Source organism: Rutilus rutilus (genome assembly GCF_951802725.1).
Source record: "Rutilus rutilus genome assembly, chromosome: 17".
NCBI classification, from domain to species: Eukaryota; Metazoa; Chordata; class Actinopteri; order Cypriniformes; family Leuciscidae; genus Rutilus; species Rutilus rutilus.
In genome coordinates, this window is record NC_140230.1 from 2,740,070 (window position 1) to 2,760,593 (window position 20,524).

General features: G+C 37.8%; 1 protein-coding gene across 1 annotated transcript; it reads right to left on the reverse strand.

The window, feature by feature from the left end:
• Nucleotides 1–1,519: 1,519 nt before the first annotated feature.
• On the reverse strand, nucleotides 1,520–12,752 carry zc3h12aa (zinc finger CCCH-type containing 12Aa). The gene is given in 7 exon segments (XM_084385837.1): nucleotides 1,520–2,941; nucleotides 6,163–6,269; nucleotides 6,366–6,600; nucleotides 9,320–9,459; nucleotides 11,133–11,422; nucleotides 11,424–11,566; nucleotides 12,628–12,752. Coding segments are annotated over 6 exon segments (1,782 nt in total). The 5' UTR covers nucleotides 11,544–11,566; nucleotides 12,628–12,752; the 3' UTR covers nucleotides 1,520–2,051.
• Between the last annotated feature and the right edge of the window lie 7,772 nt (nucleotides 12,753–20,524).

Consider the following 20,524-nt stretch of genomic DNA (forward strand, 5'->3'; position numbering starts at 1 on the left):
TCATCATTATGTTGAATTGACACATCTAAAGCCTAATTTTTTTCTGATATATTTTTATGTCAAGGCTTTGACACGCATATAAACGTAAATCATGACTAATTAGTGCACAGAATTCACTATTCTCTTATTTGAGAGCAGACGTTTGAATATTGAGATGACTAAAGTCAATTTTTGCATAGCAGGAAATATGAGAGATGTCCTTTGTACATTCAAATTGTCAAAATCCACAAGCTCAACATTACATAACTGAATCAGATTGATAAGAAACATGTAACATTAAAGCACAATGAAATATGATGTCCAGTACTGTGGCAATATTCTGAAAATGCAATGTGTCAGAGTCATATTGTAGTGCTTGGAATGAGTGCTATTATAAAAACGTATCAGGGGATTCCCATCCCTAACAACTGAAAGACAGAAGTACAATACAAAGTCTGCAGGAGACAAGGAATCCCATCTATTACTATTCAAAGTGATTATGTGGTGGAGTAGAATTGAATGACCAATTAGCTGCAGACTTAAGAACAAAATTACTCTGAACATTGAAAACAGGGCTGGCCCTTAATGACTAATTACACTCAACTACATTTACAGAATGCTCAAATTACATTTTAGCTTCGGTCCAAACCAAATCTGCAGCCTTTGAGGCAAGGTACAGTTTGCTACACGTTAGGAGCAACAATTGATGCAATGTGCATCAACCTCTTTAAAAACAACTAGACACACATTTGACTTTGTAGTCATACGTAGTTACCACATGTACTATGTGATAAGTCATTTAGGTTTCTGAGACTTTAAGGAGCCCCAGTCTGAAACCTCAAAAAAAAAAAAAAAAAAAAAAACTGAAAAGATGAAAACAGAGTTACACTGTCAGAATAAAATGGGCAAAACCGGTACCTTCAGCGGTACAACAGCTTGTCATTGGGTGAAAAGAAAGTACCTTATCTACCCTCAAATGGAGCAAATTAGTATGTTAGGGTAGTGACATAGGGTAGTACCCTTAAAGTAACACAATGAACCTTTTAGGGGTAACATGGTACACAGTTGTCCCTTTAAGGCAGAGGTCTTCAACCCTGCTCCTGGGGACCCACTCTCCTGCACAGTTTAGTTCCAACCCTAATCAAACACACCTGAAACAGCTAAGCAGGATCACTTGAAAATACACAGGCAGGTGTGCTGAAGCAGGCTGGAAATACGCCTTGAAGCCCCCATGTGCAGGCTTGAAGACATGTGAAGGCCAACTACGGTAACCCCGTAGACACGCACACCTGGAGCAGTGGGCAGCCTTTTTTGCTGTGGTGCCCAGAAAGCGATTTGGGGTTATTGCCTTACTCAAGGGTACCTGAGTAATTTTCTGCAAGTATTGAGAATCAAACCCACAACCTTTGGGTTACCAGTCTGACTCTCTCACCATTAGGCCACGACTGCCCCCTAGGCCTCTGCTTTAAGGGTATTGCCCCAGAGACAAGCTGTTGTACCCATAAAGGTAACATTTTTGGGGCATTTTTTTTCTGAGAGTAAGACCTACTTATGGGCAGGGTGTTCTTTATTTTTGCAATTTTGCCTTTAATGAGATAGGATAGTATAGAACATGGGTGTCCAATCCTGCTCATGGAGGGCCACTGAGCTAGGGGTAACATGGTACACAGTTGTCCCCTTTTAAGGCAGAGGTCTTAAACCCTACTCCTGGGGACCTGCTGTCCTGCAGAGTTTAGCTACAACTCCAATTAAACAGACCTGAACCACCTAATCATGGTCTTACTGGGCATTCTAGAAACTTTCAGGTAGGTGTTTTGTGGCAATTTGGAGCTAAACTCTGCAGGACAGTGGCCCTCCAGGACCGAGTTTGGACACCCCTGGTACAGAGAACTGACAGCAAGTGGGAGAGAAATGAGGACAGGATCGGGAAAGGTGAAAGACAGTCTGGACTCAAACTCGGGTTGCCGAAGATCCCATGCACTTCCCATGAAGTTATCGGCTCTGACGTGATTCTTTCTTTTGAGAGACTATTCATGCATTGCCTTTTTCGTGGTTCCAAAGTTTCAAAGTAATCAGAAGAAGTCTCCCCTGGACTTGAGTTTGAGAATCTCTGCAGCCAGCTGTTGTGCGTCTTTCAGCTGTGGGAACATTTCCATAACTTTGTGTACGTGATGTGGGTTAAAAATTGCATGAAGCCTCTTCCTGACCTCCTCTCTTTCTTCCTGGAAAGCGCTGGACTGTGGCATGGCTGAGTGCTGCTGGCTTCCGTAGCCATTGGGAGACCTGTGCGAGCTAGGGCAGGGTAAAGGTTCGGGTAAACTGCTCGCCTGTGGTAAGTAGAGAGGGTAAGACCAGCCCCCATAAGGAGGAAGACTGTAACTCTGGACAGGGTTGGGAAGAGGTAGGGAGCTGTAGGCACTATAGTTGGGATGAAAGTTGGAGTAAGGGCTCATGTTGTCGTAGTAGCGCTGGCCGCCTGCAGGTGTGGTAGGGATACCGGACAACGGCGGATGACTCGATCTCATCCTATGCAAGTCGTCAATGCTCTGGGATGGCTCTGAAAAGCCAGAGTCGGAACTGAAAATGGACGAAGGGTTTGTTGGGAAAGGTGCTTGCAGACTGGTTCTGTCAACCAGAGGACTGGGCTGTCCCACTGGGGCCATATTTAAAGGCTTTTTCATGGACAAAATATCATCCCAGTAATTGAGCATGACACCCCTGCTGTCAGAGCTCTCGGGCTCCAATTTGAGCTTCTGTTCAAGTTCTTGCTCCAAGGAGGGAGAGCTGGACCCAAACCCGGGGTCATTTCTTGGGCACATGCCTCTCCCAGTTATTCTGCTGTCCTCTTTAGATCCAGACAGTCTGGCATTCTCGCGAAGCTCGTCGGCTAGAGAGCGTTGTGACTGGTTAGTGCGCTCTGGGTGGTAGAACTTACACTTGATCCCATATGTGCACTTTTTTCCTGAAGAGTAAAAAGACAAAAGTGTTGTAAGGTCTATTTCAGGGTTCTTCAAATCCAACCCTTGATCAATTGACAGCCCTACTATTTGACCTAACCCTATTAGAGGTCTTCAGTCCAGCTCCTGGAGACCCAACGCCAGACAGAGTTTAGCTCTACTCCTAATCAAAGACACCCGAGCATGCTAATCAGGGTCTTGACAGCTACTAGAAAATTACAGGTAGGCGAGTTTGATCACGATTTGAGCTAAACTCTGCAGAACAGTGATTTGAGAAACTCTGGTTCTTCCATTCATTCACTTCGAATGTTGACATAAGCCACGTTTCCACCGCAGGAACTTTCCCCAGGAACTAGGAACTTTGGGCTGGTTCTCTGTGTGTTTATACCACAGGAACCAGAGTCTAAATTAAGTTCCGGGTAAATATTTCCCCCTCCGAAAGTCCCTGCTTATGAGGTAGTACTTTTTCAAAGTTCAGGAACTTTCAGGGGTGGGACTTGGGTGCTGAACATGCTGATTGGTTGAGTTCATGCCGCATTTTGATTGGTTGACTACACCCAGGATTTTATTTCAACCACCATTTTTTTTTTATCTGTTGCGGCACGTGCAGTACCAGTTGTTTGCTATTCGAAATAACAATGCAGTTTAAAAAATACGATCGATGGACCGACGATGAGGTTTAGGCTTTATTAAGCTTAAATTCAGAGAATGAAATCCAGCAGGAACTGTAAAGTAGCAAGCAGTCCTATGTCACCGGACTAATTTGCCTAATCTTCAAGGTAAACAAGGTTTCCTGTTTGACCTGACAGCAACAGGTCCGGGGGACAAAAAAAGTTCCCCGGACAAATTTTTCCGGGTAATTTCGGTGGAAACACGGCTATAGAGGCCAGAGGTCTTCAATCTGGCTCCTGGAGATAGACTGTCCAGCAAAGCTCAATTCCAACCTACTCCAACACACCTACCTGTGGTTTTCAAGCAATACGGAGGTGTGTTTGATTTAAAGTTGGAGCTAAACTCTGCAGGACAGTAGGTCTCCAGGAGCTTGACTGAAGACCACTGATATGGGGTTAGGTCAAATACTAGGGCTGTCAATTGATTAAAAATGTAGTGACTTAATGAATTACATAAAATGCAGATATTTTAACGGCACCTACTATGCTTTTTATTTATTTTAGCTTTCCTTTCCTTTCATGAAGTATAGCTGTTTGTGCATGTAAAGGATCTGCAAATTTACAAACCACAAAGTCCACACTAAAGGAGGTTAATCTATCCAAGAAAAAACACGTGCCTGAAATGCCTTGTTTGTAATCCTGCCATTATTTCTGCGACTTTGCAACACCATCATGTTACACATTTGCAGAATTCCCACCTACTAGCTGCTTTGGCCCACCCTCAATAAACTATTGGGTGAGTGATTTCACGTTGAGGAGCAAACACATTCAGAGCAGACTGGGCTTTTCGAAAAGGTGGGTAATATTAAAGATTACAATTAACAAAAGAGCCCAGATTTTTTTTTATTTAGTTGCTATTTTTAGATACAATAAATCAGCACTCATAAAAAAAAAAAAAAAAACCTGTAAATTGCACATAGGTTTTGCATTAACTTCTAAATCTAATTATAAAGTAAATTTTCTACTCCAATTCAATTTTTTAAATATAATCATTTACATAGTGGCTGTCTTAACCTGTTAGCAATGTCTTGATTATTTAATGCATATTTAAATAGATTTGTCATGAAAACAAGTTAAGTAAATAATAAATAGGCTAATATAGTTATAGTATGTATAGTATAGTATGTTTTGAAAAAAAATTATTCATAAAAATAAATCATGAGAACATGAACTTCATCACTGCATTTTCAGGAATTGTAAAATCTTTTTTCTTATTAACTCATGAAGTAGCCTAACGCAATATTTTTACTTAATAGCTTATCTTTCCCCACACATATGAGCTGTGATCATGCACAACGAAAAAACATTCGGATTTGATTGCAAACTTAAACCATCACAGTAGAAACAGTTTTACTGCTGCTCTTAAAGTAATAACGTTATCTTTACATCGCGATGCTGAGCTACAGTGAAATGATAGAAAAGACAGATGCATTATCTGTGTTAGTCAGTTCGCCTCATTCGCGCGAACTGGACGCGCCCGCGCCGCGCTAAACGCCTCATTCGCGCCGCAGGACCTCTAGACGCGCGTAAACGCGTCTTTACATTGACTTAACATTGAAATCACTCGCGCCAGATGCTCAAGAGTGAGTAATCAAAAAACCTTTGCTTTAGCTTTATTTATTTTTTAATTTCGCTTTAGCCTCAATTGAGTGAAACACCGTATGTGTAACTTCGGCCATTCTCAGTGGTGTGACTGGGATACTAACTTTGCTCGTCATCATAGAAACAGATAATCAGATTGTGATGTTTATTCCCGCTTCAGTAATATGCTGAATATTTTTCAGCATATAACTGAGATGAATATGCCTTCCTTTCGACACACAGCTCCACTGCCCAACCGTCTCGCAAGTGTTGATAGGCTATTACTCGTGAGGTGTAACCAATCAGATAGCGCCGTGGGCGGGACATTGAGCAACAGAGAGGCTGCGGCAGCTATATCAGAGCCAGCCAAAGTAGCGCATTTTAAAATAAAATGGACTTTAATCAAACCACGGATCCATGATACGTTTTGTGATCCGTCTCGCCACTAGTGTAGTAGCACTGATCACTTTGAGGGGGGGGATAAAAATAATTAAGCAGAGGCAGGGATACATTGACCAGAAAGGGGGAAATCCCACGCATCCCCCCCGGCAAATCGCACCCTGCATGTACCCCTACACTCCTAATATCGGTATAAGAAAAGCCTTCTGACTGGAAAAGTTTAATACTAGCACTGAATACTATAGACTTAGAATAGTTGTTATAGAAGTCAATATATTGTTTGTTTTGTTTCCATATCATTGAACAGATTTCACCTTCAAGATTATCACTGGCCTACAGAGTGTTACATTCGGCTTCAATGTCTGTGATGGCAGGAAAATCCCTTATAATGAAATATGTGATGAGTCATTGGGCATGATTGATGACATCCATTTATTATTGGGCTATATTTTTAGAATTAATTGCACACAACTGGCACAATAACTTGACAGCCCAATAAACATATTTCAATCAGTGGTTTGTGGTTAAAAATTTAATAACAGGATTCTTAGTGATAAACAGTGATAAATATTTACCATATGGACAGAGTTGGCGCTTGTGGTCAAGCAACAATGTATTTTTCCGAAGAAAATTATCCAAGTTGGGTCCGTGACGGCCGAGTGGGTCATCAGGTGGCATGAACCTGTGCAAGATGGAGGTATGATGGTTAGACTAATGGATAGGAATGAGAGGACAAGTTACCAAAAGCATTAGAAGAAATATTGATGTAATAACATACTTGTCATTTACAAAGGAGTACATAAGCAATCTCTCCTCAATGCAGCGCTTCCACTCCGGACGTTCACTTTGCAGGTCACGATACGTGTCGTTGGACACTATAATGCCATCCAGTTCATGAGCTAACTTGATGATAAAGCGATCGTCATAGCAGACCACACGCTTTCCTCCGATCCTTCGTGAAGGTGTAAACACGAGAAACTTCTTCCTTTCCAGCTCTTCCAAAATATACTGATCTGGAAATAAAGAAATAAAGAAATTTCATTGTCTTTGTGGACAATTTTTAGGAATGGCTTAGGAATGGAGGCTGTATTTCTCAATGCCATGTAGGGTTGGGTATCGTTTGAATTTTAACAATTCCGATTCCGATTCTGATTGATTCCAATATGGTAAAAAAAAAAAAAAAAAAAAAAAAACTTAGATATCACTGACATTTAGTCTTATTGCAAAACACTTAATTGTAGCTGATTATCATGAACAAAAATCTACAGGCTAAAGAACACTTACACAAGAAACGTCTGCCTGTGGTTTAAAAATACCATAGAAAAACAAAGAGCCTAACTTATATAAAATGTCAAGCATTATTAAAGACAAGTAAACACTCAGTAATTAAAAAAAGAACAAAAAAAAAAAAAATTGCAATCGCAACGAATAGATACAAGTGAACAAAGATAGATTGAAATAAACAGTGTTTTAAGATTTTCAAGTATTGAGGTAGAAACTAATGTCAAATGTACAATAATACTGCTCTTTATAAATAAAATATACATTACAAATATAGTTACAAATTTTATTCAGTCAAGAACGAGTGAATTTTCTCTTTGTCTTTTGTTGTTTGATTAGTGTTATTATAGAGACGGCAGCAGGAATATTAGGCTGCTGTCACTTTAAGTTTTGCCCAATATAATTACACATGCCTGCAGGACAGAAAACAGCGCGCCAGTCGTCTCACACTCGCAAGGAGTCAAAATTTTCATTTTATAACAAGTACCCGATTCCTGACCTCAAGTATGGATTTTCGATTTCCAACCCTATTGCCATAGGGCATTATTTACCAATTGCTGACAGAATGATCACACCATAACACCCATCAAATCGAATGTACACCTTAAATACTTAAAAGTTAAATAACTTTAGTTTTTGCGTTTTTTTAAGACGCTGTGTCACGATCTTGAGACTCATGTCCTGTTTCATTGTCACGGTGCATTTTCAACTGTGTACAATGTGCATTAACTGAATGCTCAACAATACTGATTCTCTACATTACAGATACAAAACAAATGGTTATTTCCCTACATTAGCATTTAATATCCACCACGAGTGGCCATATCAAATGCTGCTTTGGGGAAGTTATAAACTATAAGATCCCATATAACACAGGCTATCAGTTGTGAAACAGGAAAGAGGCACGCAGCACTAAACTGGATTAAAGATTCACAGTCAAACTGTGGGTAATAGGGAAAGCTCTTGAACTTCCTGGTGGGGAATTCCCAGGTGAGACCTGCAGGAAACTTAACTCTTCCTTATTATTCTGGTTTTGTTATTACTGTTCTCTTGCCCGAACTGACTTGAGGAATCTGAGCAGGGGTGTTCACAACAGAAGAGAGATAGTCCAGGGACATAAACAAGTAGATTATCATCAACTACGACAACACCCCAGGGCTGTTGAACTAAACATGAATGTTTCTAAAGTCTTAAAACAAAGGTCATATTGTTGTACTAGTACCAAGATGTACAGAGGGACAAACAAACTAATGAACAGAAAAGAGTTACATTTTTACAAAACGCTGCAATAGTTGAAAATACAACCAGCTGAGATTTTTTTGTGATGTAAAAACTTAACAGCAAACTTTAATGTAAATTAATGTATGCTTCAGCATTTTAAACAGCCCTTAACAAATTGTAAAATAAGGACTTCTACGCAGGGATGAGTCTTTTGTATTATCATTATTATTTACATTAACTGTCTGAACAAACCAATACATTTTGTTTGATTATTGCTTCAATACCTCTGTATTTTCCTTCTTACTTTTTCAGCAAAAAATATAACAAAACTTAGTGAGGTTTACGCTTAAAACAAGGGGAAAGAACAATTGCCAGTGGATACTAGTATAAATAAACTTAATTCAAGCAAACTTAATTGAAGTCATATGGTCTAAAAGTACATTTTCTCCCCAAAGGATGTCGAGACACACACACACACACACACACACACACACACACACACACACACACACACACACACACACACACACACACACACACACACACACACACACACACACACACACACACACACACACACACACACACACACACACACACACACACACACACACACACACACACACACACACACACACACACACACACACACACACACACACACACACACACACACACACACACACAGCTCAAAAGTTTGGGGTCAGTAAGATATTTTTTAATGCTTTTGAAATAAATCTTTTCTTCTCACCAAGGCTTATCAAAACTACATAAACCAATAATATTGTGAAATATTACTCGGCTGTTTTCTATGTGAATATATAGTACAGTGTAATTTATTCCTGTGATCAAAGCTGCATTTTCAGCATCATTACTCCAGTCTTCAGTGTCACATGATCCTTCACAAATCAGCATAATATGATGATTTGATGCTCAAGAAACATTTATAATTATTATATAAGTCATATTTTTGTGTAAACCGATGAATAGAAAGTTCAAAAGATCATCAATTATTTGTAATATAAATCTTTTGTTACATTGTAAATGTCTTGGCTATCACTTTTGACCAGTTTGACGCGTCCTTTATGAATTTAAGTGTGAATTTCTTTAGAAAAAAAACCTCCCTGACCCCGAACCTTTAGTCTGCGGTGAGATAGACTGGTTTCTCGGAAAAGAGAAAACACCCGTGATGACTCATTTTTACCAAAGGTGCTGAGGGAGTGTCTCTACCTGAAATAGGGACATCAGGCCTGGGCTGCTCTTTTCTCCAGGAAGGCACAAACACAGTGATATTTCTGTGTCCTCGGTCAAGGAAGTAGTGGACTGCCAGCTCAATCCCTCGGCATGAAAACACTTCCTTGTTCCCATGACTGAAAGAGGGAGAGGGAGAGGGAGAGGGAGAGGGAGAGAACATTAGTCTGGCATATGGCACAAATCATTAAATATGCATGTCAAAAACTGCTGGTCTGTGCACACGTTAAGTTCCCTCTGGGGTTTAGTAACGTACTGCTGCTTTTTCAGCAACTTGCAACATGAATGTCACGTTTAAAAATCAGATAAAAAAATTCTGTGTCCTGTGTGAACCTGTGTGTGTGTATATATATATATATATATTTTTTTTTTTTCCAATCGTGACAGCTCGAATAGTTTTAGCATGTTATTGAAAATGAAAATGTTAATGTATTTGGTCTTGATGGATTAGATCTGCTACATTTCTGCTGTTGATTATTGTTGCGATTATATTCTGCTGCTGCATAGACAGATAAATCCCAGATCTATGCAGGTGGAGCTGGGGAGGTGGAGGGGTTCATTCAGAGGAACACTGCAGGACTAGCTTACAGCAAACACTGAACCTATTTAAATGTTGAGCAAGAATCTCATTGGCTGCAGGATCAGCAGAGGCCAATCAGCTTGTGCCATGATGTAATGATGTGATTGCTTGCAGATTGCATGTAAAGGACCAATCAGCCTGCGTCAAACTGAGTATCGTGATTTAACTTATATCAGATTTGAATTCAGAAGACTCAGTGAACCTAAAATAATTAAATTCAGCTCTGGAAATTGGAATAGCTTAAGGCAATAATGCAAGCAGAAGCAAGCTAAACACAAGCTGATTTGCATAACCACGAAACAGAAAACTACAAGACAACTGGAAGATGCGCTGCAGTTGCTGACAGATGCCTGTCAAAGATGTGTGATAAAGAAAAACCAGAGATGGATATGATGACAGAATTGTTTGCTCTGACTGGGAAGCTACATGTAACAATACATACAAAACTGTAATTTTCATTACGTCATGATGTTCTAACAAAGATCAATGCATAAGCAGCCTTTCACATACAGTAATTGTAAAGTGTTGCAAATGACTATTAAATCTCTTTCATTCAAGGAAAAAATGTCTTCCACAGAATTCCCTACTGTGACCTTTGCAGAAAGCGTGACCAGAAATGTCGCTGGGTGAGTATGCCTAGCTTACTGGAAGTGAAAAGGTTAAATATTATTTGCATATTGCAGAACAGAAAGGCTTGGACAAAGAGGAAGTAAACTCCTTTTCAGAAGAAGCAGGTTTCAGGTTAATGCCCAAAGGCAACGTGAGCAATTCAGTATGGGAAGTGGTAACTAATATTACAATCAACAAACTACTTACTACTTTTGATCTGATTTATTAAACAATTACAAATAATGAGCCATCAGCAATTTTGCATGTGCATTTATGCAATTATTTGGATGAGATATTCCCTTTTTTAAATGCTTTTTAAACGGTTACAGCGATCTGAGGTGGAGCGACATTTAAAATAAATGTGTAATAAAAGTAAAAGCCTTGCATAGTTTGGGAAAAGTTCATTCACAACCGCGGAGCACATTTATCCTGAACTTCCCTTTGGAACCGCAACTTGTTGATACTTGTTAAACTGGCAAAGACTAAGAGAATTCTCTTCCTTCAGAAAGTCTATTGAAATAAATAAATAAATAAATAAAACTGGCTCCATTAGATAATTCTCTTCCTACGGAAAGACTACTGAAAGCCGAAGCGACTCCTCACCTCATGGCCACGTTACTGCCATCAATGACTATAGGCTTCAGGTCACTTTCGGGTTCACTGTTGTCCTCCAGCGTTGATCCCGGTCCCCTGGATGAGCTTCCTCCAGATTGGGGCAAACCATCGTCACTGTCGGAGCTGGAGGAGGGCACAGCCTTCGCCCCGGACCGCACCAGTTCTCCCAGTACAGCGTTGGTGTCCGTCCCCAGTCCCAGCTTCCTCAGCGCCGCCTTCACCTCTTCAGGAGAGTAACCCAGCTTACGGAAGAAGTCCACCTTCATCTGCAGGTCGTGTGTGTCTCGGCTCAGGCCCGCGGGTGGATGTTGGAAACACCTCGACTGCTGCATGCTGGCGTATGACGGGTGTGTGTTTCAGTGGGAGAGCTCCTGTGTCCTCCATGTGCTGCAAACACATGTTGCTCTTGCTGCTGAATCAGGCTGAAACATCAACAAATAAATGCTCTTTAAAATGCATGCTATGAATTGTAATTAAACATGCTATAGTTACACAAATGATCTTATATTTGTATTTATTATTTATTATTAATGACTTGAAAGAATGAATGGAGAATATCTAGTATAGGCCTATATATATATATATATATATATATATATATATATATATATATATATATATATATATATCATCAATAATAAAATGGATTTTTAAAAATCACAATGGTCCAGTGCATGCAAAATACACATATTAAATATAAACATGTAATAATTACATAAATGACTTTTACAGTTGATACAAAAGTTGATTGTACTTAATTTTGTGCAGCATTGACTTGCGATTTTGCTCATTTTATTTTATATACGTTCACTATACATGTAGTGTCTTTGTTGACATGGCTTGGACAGCCTGACGTGTGTATAGTGGAATATGCCTCTAAGAGAGAGTGAGAGTGTTACTTGTCAATAAATAAAATTAAATTAACTGAGTATCTTGAAAGTGTTTTCAAACTTAAAATTAAAGAGGTAGAAAATGGCTTTGAAATCCATTCCCAGACTGTCTGAGGGGCTCAGCCAAAATCAGTTTATTGTCTTACTCTTTATCAATAATGCTCGACTAATTAGCATTCGATTTCACTAATTGGAGCAAAAATTAAATTGTAGGCATTTGATGCAGTGATAATGTAGTAGGGGTGAACTTTCTACGCACAAGCAGTGATAACCTGTCCATCTGATTAAATAAGAGACAATATATAGTGCATTTAACAATAGTAAACTATACATTTAACAAACAATACTAAACTCTACAATACTTGTCAACCGCGCGCGCTCGCGCTCGCGCTCGTGCTCGCGCTGGCCTTCTCCGGACTCTCCGGTAAAAACACCGGCTGGATTTTTGTTTAATGAAATACTAGAGGAAGCTAATATAATAATATAAACTAATAATAAATCGTTGCTGTCATGTAAACAGATGACAGAGTTTACCTCTGTTTGTCTCAGCTGTCAATAAACACCATTTATAAAATAGAGTAACCCAGACCTACCATATTGTCCAAACGACGAGTCCAGTGATCGATAACACGCGTCTGAGAGGATTATGAAGAACTGATCTGGGGTTCAGTGACGTGTTTTAATGTAACACCTTCATTCCTCTACTTCCTGATTCAGGTGTGACTCGACCTGTTCTCCTCCCCCGGAGAGAGAGAGAGAGAGAGAGAGAGAGAGAGAGAGAGAGAGAGATTACACTGGCAAATGACCACCTTTACATGAATTAGTTTACTTTTAGATTTAGATTTTCTAAGCTTAATTTATTTTCTGTAGATTTTGTATTTTTTATTTTGTATTTCATCTTCATCTTCATCTCCTGTATTTCTGTTTTAGCACCTTATTCACTTCCTGTTGTCCTTTTTGGTGATTGATCTTTTTCCTTGATCAGGCTTTGGTTAAACTGTAAATGTGGATAATCAATCATTGCTGAACCTGCCTCTAAGAGAGAGTGAGACAGACTGAGAGTTATAATTACCATTAATTACAATACTAATTCTCAGATACTTGTTACTTTATTATTGTATTTTTGGCATCGTTTAAAGCAATATATATATATATATATATATATATATATATATATATATATATATATATATCACTGATTCATATTACCAACTGACAGGGTGGTAAACAATCAATAAATCAATAAATTAAATTAAATTAAATTAAATCAGTTGAGGATCTTAAAATAAGTTGGAAAGTGTTTTTTCCAACTTTCCTTTTGCACATGAAACCTGTCCAAACGAAATATGATCATATGGGAGGTGGTTTTATAAACATACCTTATATCATATTTTATGATCATCATGACATAATACTTTTTTTTATCAAAGCAACAGTGGGTTATATTACATTTAAGAGATGACTTTATAGGGTGATTTGTGTCTCATGTGATTTCCCTCATGTCTTCTAAATAAAGACAAGGAAACAATATTACTGTCATCATCTGTTGTTTCCTCCTTTGTCTGTGAAAGCGTATTATAGTGATTAGTTTTATTTGCATGTACAGTAACTGACAGATACCAAACAAAAATGTTTCCAATGGCAATAAACATGTAATGTTTAGTGTTTGAAACAAAAATATTTTTTTTGTGTGTGATTTTTTTAACACTAGATCATGGGAAAACTTTGAATCATACCCTTATACGGACTGAATATGATGTACATGATGAGTCATATTTACAAAAACAATTTATCATAACTTCCTGGGTTTTATTTCAGGAGCATCAATTTCATACTACAAAATGGTCATTATAAAACCTTGGACTTCACTGCATATAAGAGTGTTAACAAAACACACAATAGAATTAGTTTTGGGTGCTATGACGGTTTCACCGTATATGACAGTTGGCTATTTGTTTCTTAGCATGACTTGGTCTTTATATAAGTTTATAGTGGCTTATTTTACTGCCAGAAGTACATAAAAACGACTTCCATGACTCAAGCGACTTCAGTTACATTGTCACACCAGTAGGTGGCGGCAAGTGACTGTCTGAAAGTGAACGCATTTCGATCGCCTCCTGGTGGTGGCTGGCTGCAGCACAGGTCATGAACCCCCCCTCTCCATGTAATCCAATCGGACATACCAAAAAAAAAAAAGACTGTTCGTTTTTCCACTATACGATTTGTTTTCGTTAGTTTGATGCCATCCACATGGAGCTCGCACAAAGCACTATTAAACACTGTGATGGTTAAAGTTTATCACACCCGTGGTGGGGGATGAAATGAAGAAGTGGCCTGACATCTTATGAGAACATTTTCGATTATTTTGTGTTGTGACTCGGAGTAACAGTTAGACGGGTCTTCGATGCTCGTTTAAACCCTCATGAGTGTTATTGTTCAAGAAATTACAGTGGCTGTAACATTTCTAGCGTAAATAAGTGGCCAAATATTAAATATAATATAATAACATATTAAATATTTATTTATTAAAATTTATAATTATTTATTAAAAATAATTAAATATTAAAGGGACGATCTTCCGTCTGCCATTAACCATTAAGGAATTTTGGCGGTTTCTTACAAATGTGTCGCTCAAATACACACAAGAGAAATACATAAACTACTGCTGCGTTTAATAATGTCATTTAACATTTCACATGTAACGCATCGTGTCACACATTAAGCTTGTGCGTGGCAGAGAACTCAAAATGGCGATTGAACGGTTAATGCAACAGATACACTGTTAACTATTTGACTAAAACATAAAAATAACAAGCGACTCGCATTGCCAGCGTGTTCACACATTATAATAATAATACAATAAAGCCGACGCGAGCTTCTTGCGGCGCAGATCATACGGTGCCTCACGTCCACATTCGGTTCTGCTGCGGATTATGGTCAAAACAAATATCAAATATCTTGCATGTATTTTCTACGCTTGAACCAGTGATTATGGCTCAGCCTATACTGTGCAAAGGACGCCAGTCTGTCTGTAGTCCAGATTAAGTTAGCCAAAACTACACCGTCCACGCAAAACTACGGGTTCACAATACAACTAGGATTAGCGGATTACCGGTGTCGCAAATGTGCATGTTTGTAGTTTAAGGAGCCCCGCACATGACATGCAAGTACATTTTTTTAAACATTTTATTTTGTGTTCATTTTTCCTCAGTGAACGAAGTGGAGACACGCTGTCTATCCTTTTTTACAGTATATGGTCGTGTCTTCATGAGCGAGTCATTCAATGTGACCCTTTATAGAAACCTATTATATGGGAAATAAATCATAAATCTTTGAAACCTGTCAACACATGCAATTTATTTGGACTCTGATGCCTCAGCAATGTGCCAACCCAGACAGCAACATCGTGTCGGCCCGGATCCGGCCCACATCTGGTACACGCACGTGTCTGGGAATGGGGATTGATAGTGTTGTTGTACTCATGACCAGTGTTGTGGGTAACGCATTACAAGTATCTTGAGTTACGTAATCAGATTACTTTTTTTCAAGTAACTAGTAAAGTAACACATTACTTTTAAATTTACAACAAAATAAAAAAGTGACTTTTTTAAATAAGTAACACAAGTTTCTTTGTTTTCCATTTATTGACTGACAGCTCTCCTGTCCTCATGTTAAGATAATCGTGAGTTCACAGGGTTTGTGTGTGCTGTGTAAACATGATGGTTATTGTAGTTTTAGAATAAATATCATTTACTCATCTCACTTGCAAAAACCCCCCAACAGATTTAGTATTACTCTGCATTAATAAAAACAGTGAAATACAATCTCAGAATATTACACAAACCTGCAATAATAACAAATATTTTAAATGACACAAATATATTTTATGTATTTAATCACTTTATTAACCAATGCCTTTGCTGCTGACCTTCAGTGATCCACGTCAACCTTAACAATAAACAAAAATGACTTTAGATAAACATCACATCTGTGTTTAATTTTAATTAAATTTTTAATTAAGAAAAGTGTCCTATTCTTCAATCCTGGCTTAACAACTGAAAAGGTTTTTTTTTTTTTTTAACTGCGCCCTCTACTGTTCACACCTGTACAGTAGAGGGCGCCGTTAAAAAAAAAAAAAAAACTTTTCAGTTGTTAAGCCATTCAGGATTGAAGAATAGGACACTTTTCTTAATTAAAAATTTGCATTTCTTTCAGCCTGAGGCTTAACCAGTTCACTTTGGGTGTAAAAGGGCCTTTACATTTACCCAAAAAATATATATTTTTTGTTGTTGTAAAAAAAAAAAAAAAGCCCAGCCCAGGCGAGAGAAAGTAACACAAAAGTAATGTAACGGATTACTTTCCATTAAAAGTAACTAAGTAATGCAATAGTTACTTTTTTTACAGAGTATATTTTTTCATTGTAATGCATTAGTTTCCCCAACACTACTCATGACCGGTCTCAAGATCATTTTTTGAAGCTCTTGATCTTGTCTTGGTCTCGACCACATTTGTCCCGGTCTCAGGATTTTATTTCAAGGCCGGTCTAGTATCAGTAAACGGCCGTACCGGGACAATCTGTGTGTGTGTGTGTGTGTGTGTGTCGTGAGGAAGTTCTCATGAGTGAGGTCACTGATATGTCCAAAGGTTAATGGTGTGTGTTGAGCAGGGGTCCGGGCGCTGGAGAAAGCAATCACTGGGGGTTTGCCAGTCCACTGCTCTCACTGAGGTCCTGTGTCAGCGGGCACAGGTGTCTCCGGCGCTCATATTACAGCGGGGCAATGAGCTACAGCAAACAGAGATGAGTTTCCACCGGCACACAGACATCACACCGCAGGCGTTCGCCTCGAAGGGTGAAGTCAATGTCACCTTCAACAATTAGACACTCCGGATGTCAAATCACTGCAAACAAAAGCATCTGAGATCTACCTGTTCTGAGCCAGAGTAAATCACACAGTCCATCTAACACCATTGCATTCAGATATTTTTAAGTGTGCGTTGCATATGATAAACTATGTTTATTATGGCATTATAGAATTAAAATGTCTCACTGCCCTCAAAGATTATGAATTATATTTTGAATGTTTATACACATTAGTCATTTGTAATCTATCTCCGTTCAGAGTTATTTTAAAGTGAACACAAGAGGGCAGTAAGATCATATGACACTGAATGGACTGTAAGTCTTAAACAGCTTGTGTTAAAGAAATGGAAACTGGGGAGATTTCCAAGTGCAGCGGTCAAAATATCAATTGAAATCTCAATTGTTATTGTCTTTGAATTAAAAAAAAATAGGGACAATATGTCTTTTGTGTTACTTGTTGTGTGTTATATATAATTTTTTTATTATAGTTAATAATTATTATAATATTTGTGGGTCAATCTATATGGTTTTACATGCACCAAAAATGACAAACTAGCTATTACTTCAAATAGCCAAAGAGTATATATATATATTTATTATAACAAAATTATGACTTTACAAAAATAAAACAAAAGTAATATATTATCATATGATAAATAAAACAGTAAGATTATTATTATTTTTTTTTTTTACTTTTTCTAATTGTATTTAATATTTTCATTTTCATAAACTTTGAACACACAGTAATTACAACTTTTTAAACATTTTGTTTAAAAACATCTTTTTAAAAAGTGTGTGCTTTTGGAAATCGACCTTCACTGTCCCTAACACGCTTGTTATTTAGCATTTTAGGCTCATACTGATAACAAGGAATCGTTATTCTTTCTGCAAATGTAATTGCTGAGATGATTATTTTTTCATTCAGGCTATTTATTCATTTCGTTGTGTACTTTCACCCATTAGATTTGTGTGAATTACTGCAGTGTATTGGTGGAACATTTTGCACTACATACAAACAGTATTAGTTTAATTTCACATCACTACGTGACTTGCTTTGAAACCCATAACAGTGGATGATTATAATGCTCTGCTCTCGTCCAGGTTAAGTTCTACATGGTTAACGTGTGTATATCCGAGTGAATCGTTTCAGGAACAAGAACAAATGTGGGCGGGGCTTGATTTTGTCTGTGGGGAATTGATTGGATAGTTGTGCACCATGATTTATCGGTGCACATCATTACTGTGTTAATAATCTTGAATCAGAATAACTTCCTCTTGCAGCTTCTCTTCTCTTCTCTTCTCTTCTCTTCTCTTCTCTTCTCTTCTCTTCTCTTCTCTGATGATGAGGGCGGAGCTATAACCTGTCACTCACATGAGATCAGCCAATAGCAAACCATAACCATCCAATCAATTTCACAAAGACAAAATCAAGCCCCGCCCACACTGGTTCTTGTTCCTGTAGTGTTTCCCTCTGATAAACGGCACAATAGGGGAGAAAAGACGAGCGCAACTTCTTTTTCATTACGACTTAACAAAAAAGACATGAAAAGAAAAGAATAGTTTTTTCAAGTATTGTTAATTAATTGATAGCCCAATGTTTACAACAATTACCTCTGTTACATATTGAAACAAACATTAAAATAAGAATTAGCCTATCACTTATAAAGAGTTTAGTTTTGTATTGGCGTATCGACGTCTTGTGCATGCATAATTGCATATAATCAGTTATATTAAAGTCGACATGAAATCAAAATGGACCCTATTTACTTTGTTAGCGCATATTACTAGTCTTGTGGTGAACATTAATCCGTGCAAGTTAATACACAGAAAAAAATGGTTTGCCGTGGTAATCTTTAATCAAAATCTGAAAAGTTACTTCTGGTCTGGAATGGCGTTCCTTCTCTGATGACGTCAGTTTGACGGAGAGGAGGAGCGCTAAAGTAAAACCCTGCCCTCCGTTTCACTTGGAAATACGTCACAACACTGGAGAAAAGTGGTTTGCAACTTCCGGTTCACGGGGACTTTAAACAGTTCACAGGTAACAATAATGGATCTGTACTCACATCGCTTAGATCTTCACTCAACCAGTGCGAAATAGTTTATAATAGAAAAACAAAAAGTCAGGTCACGGTCCTCCTGACACTGTTCTTGATCATGATCACGGTTGCTTGCGTTCAGAAAAGCAAACTCATCAACATGACAAGATTTTAGGATGATCTTTGCAAAAAATGACTTGGGTCATTCATAAACCGTTCGATCCGTTCGTTGCGTCAGTCAAATGACAGAAAAACTCGTAAGGTAAAGTAAATATTTATGTTCCCTGTAAGTTATCTTTTGGCTGCGTTGTAATGATTTCTTAATGCAGAATATGATCAGGATTGCGTAGGTGGATGTGTTCAGGGAATTTGGTATTAAAAGTAGCCTAACATTAAAAGCCACTTAAATTAACAAAATGACTCGAATAAAGATTACTTCATTTTGATGAACGACTTTGAACGAGAGAGCCAGTAAAATGATCCGAACCTCCATCATGTGGATCGAGTCCTCAGTGCTTCCGACAGCGCCGCCTAGTGGCTGAAGTTATCGACTACACAAATGCATGACTAGTCTAAAGCCCTACTCAGGGGCAAAGCTTTGTTTGTAGCTGTGTGTTTAGGATAACAAGGATGTGTCTGTTGCATTGACCTCAAATTTTAGTCTCTTGTGATTGCAAGAATTAATTTGAATTCCTCTGCAGAAAATATAAACGAAATAAACTCAATATCATCAAGATCCATTAATCCCAGACCAGTCAAACTGATCAAACTACGGATGTGCTGCTGTCCGGATCTTCACGCAAAATATGAAAGAACTGTCAAAACTATGTTTCAGTTTTTTTTTATTTTTTTTATGGTTTTAGTAATTAATGTTACCAAATCACCCATAACATTCGTTTGTGCATAGTGTGTGAGAATGAGTCTGCATGTGTTTGAGAGCCCTCCTTTATTTAATTAATGCAAATCCTGTGATCTTGTGATGCTAAGCCAATTATTAACATGATGTCTAAGAAAAAAATATTGCAAAAAGCTGTTATAGAAACCATGGCTGATATTGTGCAACTCCAGCGGCTGGTATATTATATTATAATGAAACATAAATTCCAGCTTTTGAGTTTTCTCAAATTCATCATAATTTTTTCATACATTTTACCACAAAAAACAAAAACAAAAAAAACCTATATAGACAAGATATATTAATCAAAAGAAAAAAAGTTCTAGATTCTATTTATCAAAACAGGACTTTTGAGCATGTCAGATTCTTAAATTATTAGATTTTTTTAATGGCCAGAGCCGATGGTCGACATAAAGCCGATGCACTGTGAAATCACACTTTTTAATCCAAAGATAGTAAATAGCACATGCATAACATTTGCTGCAATTATTTTTTTATTATTTTTTACATATTCCATAAATTAGAAATATTTAATTTGGAAATATCAACATGCATTATTCTTCACAAATAATGAAATAGTAAAATACATTAATAAAAAAAATTAATAAAAAAACATAATCTGGTAGAAAAAAATGAAATCTGCCGATATATCTGCCTTGTTGAAATATCGATTGACCACTACACGTCTTTTCATCTTA